This window comes from Enhydra lutris, unplaced genomic scaffold (genome assembly GCF_002288905.1).
Source record: "Enhydra lutris kenyoni isolate GAN:26980312 unplaced genomic scaffold, ASM228890v2 scaffoldscaffold1, whole genome shotgun sequence".
Taxonomy (NCBI): domain Eukaryota; kingdom Metazoa; phylum Chordata; class Mammalia; order Carnivora; family Mustelidae; genus Enhydra; species Enhydra lutris.
The window spans coordinates 45,007,167-45,008,930 of record NW_019154085.1 but is presented as its reverse complement, the minus strand read 5'-3'; the positions used below and the strand labels follow the sequence as shown (position 1 = coordinate 45,008,930).

The following is a 1,764-nucleotide window of genomic DNA, read 5'->3' as shown; positions in this document are numbered from 1 at the left end:
GTTGTGGGGGGCCCGGGATGGGGGCCGCGGCCGCCAACCACGCCCCACCAGCTGCCTGCCGACCTCGGCGGCGGAGCCCGACAATGCGCGCCGCTCCCATTGGTCGCGGTACGCCTCCAAGCCGGCGGCTCTGGCCCGCGCGGCCAATCCGTGCATTGAAATGCAAATGAGATGCTATAAAAGGGGCGGGGCCGCGGCGGGCGGAAGCCGCGGAGGAGCGAGGATTGCCGCGGCCTCAGCTGGGCGCTGCGAGGGGCGTGGGCGCTCGCCGCGCTCGCAGCGCTCTGGGAGGTGCGGGCCATGGCTCAGGCCCTGGCCCCCGGCCGGGACCGTCCGAGCCGGAAGAGTGAGGACGGCTGGGAGACCCGGGGGGACCGCAAGGTGCGGGCCGGGGCCTCAGGGGGGCAGGGGAGCAGGGGGCGAGCGGGCGGGAGACCCGGGACCGGGGCTCAGCCGCCCGCTTCCCGCAGGCCCGGAAGCCCCTGGTGGAGAAGAAGCGGCGCGCGCGGATCAATGAGAGCCTCCAGGAGCTGCGACTGCTGCTGGCGGGCGCCGAGGTGAGGCGGGCAGGCGGGCGCCCAGGGGCCGCTGGGCCGGAGAGCGGGGTTCGCGGCGCGGCCTGGCCTCACCGACCCTCCACACGCCCCCCGGCTCTCCCGCCGGCGCAGGTGCAGGCCAAGCTGGAGAACGCCGAGGTGCTGGAGCTGACGGTGCGGCGTGTGCAGAGCACGCTGCGGGGCCGTGCGCGCGGTGAGTGGCGGTGGGGCGCGCGGGCGGGGCGCGGGGCGCGTTCGCCCAGCCGGCCCGGGTCGCGGACTGGGGACCTCCCTCCCGGGCCCCTGTAATGTCGGCGGAGAGGGCGACCTCCGGGTCCCCTGGGTGAGCCCTGTCCCCGCGGGCTGGGCGGGCCTGGACACCGCAGTGGTGGCTCACTGGACCCGACGCCGCTCTCTCCTTCCCACTCCTGGGCGCAGAGCGCGAGCAGCTGCAGGCGGAAGCAAGCGAGCGCTTCGCGGCTGGCTACATCCAGTGCATGCACGAGGTGCACACGTTCGTGTCCACGTGCCAGGCCATCGATGCCACTGTCGCCGCAGAACTCCTGAACCACCTGCTTGAATCCATGCCTCTGCGCGAGGGCAGCAGCTTCCGGGATCTGCTGGGGGACGCCCTGGCAGGGCCTCCGGGAGCCCCTGGGCGCAGTGGCTGGCCCACGGGAGGAGGGGTCCTGGGATCCCCTATGCCCAGTTCCCCAGGCCCCGGGGACGACCTGTGCTCCGACTTGGAGGAGGCCCCCGAGGCTGAACTGACCAGAGCTCCTGCTGAAGGGCCAGAGTTGGTGCCAGCAACCCTGGGCAGCCTCACCGCTGCCCGCATAGCCCAGAGCGTCTGGAGGCCTTGGTGACTAACACCACCCCGGCTTTTGCAAGGATGGGTGTGGCCTTCCCTTGCTCTGTTCCCTCCTCCCTGTGGTCCACAGGTGGTGGGGCTGCCCCCCCCACCCCTCCCCCCGCCCCCCTCCGCTGGCTCTTAGGACTGCCGGCTCTCTTCCTTCAGTGTCTGGGATGCAGGGCAGTCCCGGTGACCAGCCCTAGCCCTGTTTCTTAAGAAAGTATTTCTTATGGACCCCACAGCCCCCCAGGAGTGGGTGGAGGGCGGGAGCTGCAGGCAGGAGGAATCTCACCGAACTACTAGGGTTCTCCAGGGTTTCACTGTCCCAGCCTTCTCAGGTACTGTGTGGATCTGGGGGCAGAGGTAAATGGAATG

The 1,764-nt window shown here is 71.3% G+C and overlaps 1 protein-coding gene across 3 annotated transcripts; it reads left to right on the top strand.

The window, feature by feature from the left end:
* The first annotated feature begins 227 nt into the window (after nucleotides 1-227).
* LOC111143951 (hes family bHLH transcription factor 6) lies at nucleotides 228-1,508 on the top strand. Of its 3 annotated transcripts, none has more exons than XM_022497997.1 (4): nucleotides 228-381; nucleotides 471-557; nucleotides 675-750; nucleotides 975-1,508. In XM_022497997.1, exons 1-4 carry the CDS (start codon nucleotides 301-303, stop codon nucleotides 1,400-1,402), a joined length of 672 nt encoding a protein of 223 aa, XP_022353705.1. In that variant the 5' UTR covers nucleotides 228-300; the 3' UTR covers nucleotides 1,403-1,508. The 3 variants fall into 3 exon arrangements, with proteins under 3 accessions (XP_022353705.1, XP_022353698.1, XP_022353710.1); XM_022497990.1 differs by having other exon boundaries at nucleotides 669-750; XM_022498002.1 differs by having other exon boundaries at nucleotides 669-710; nucleotides 975-1,160.
* The last annotated feature ends 256 nt before the right edge of the window (nucleotides 1,509-1,764 follow it).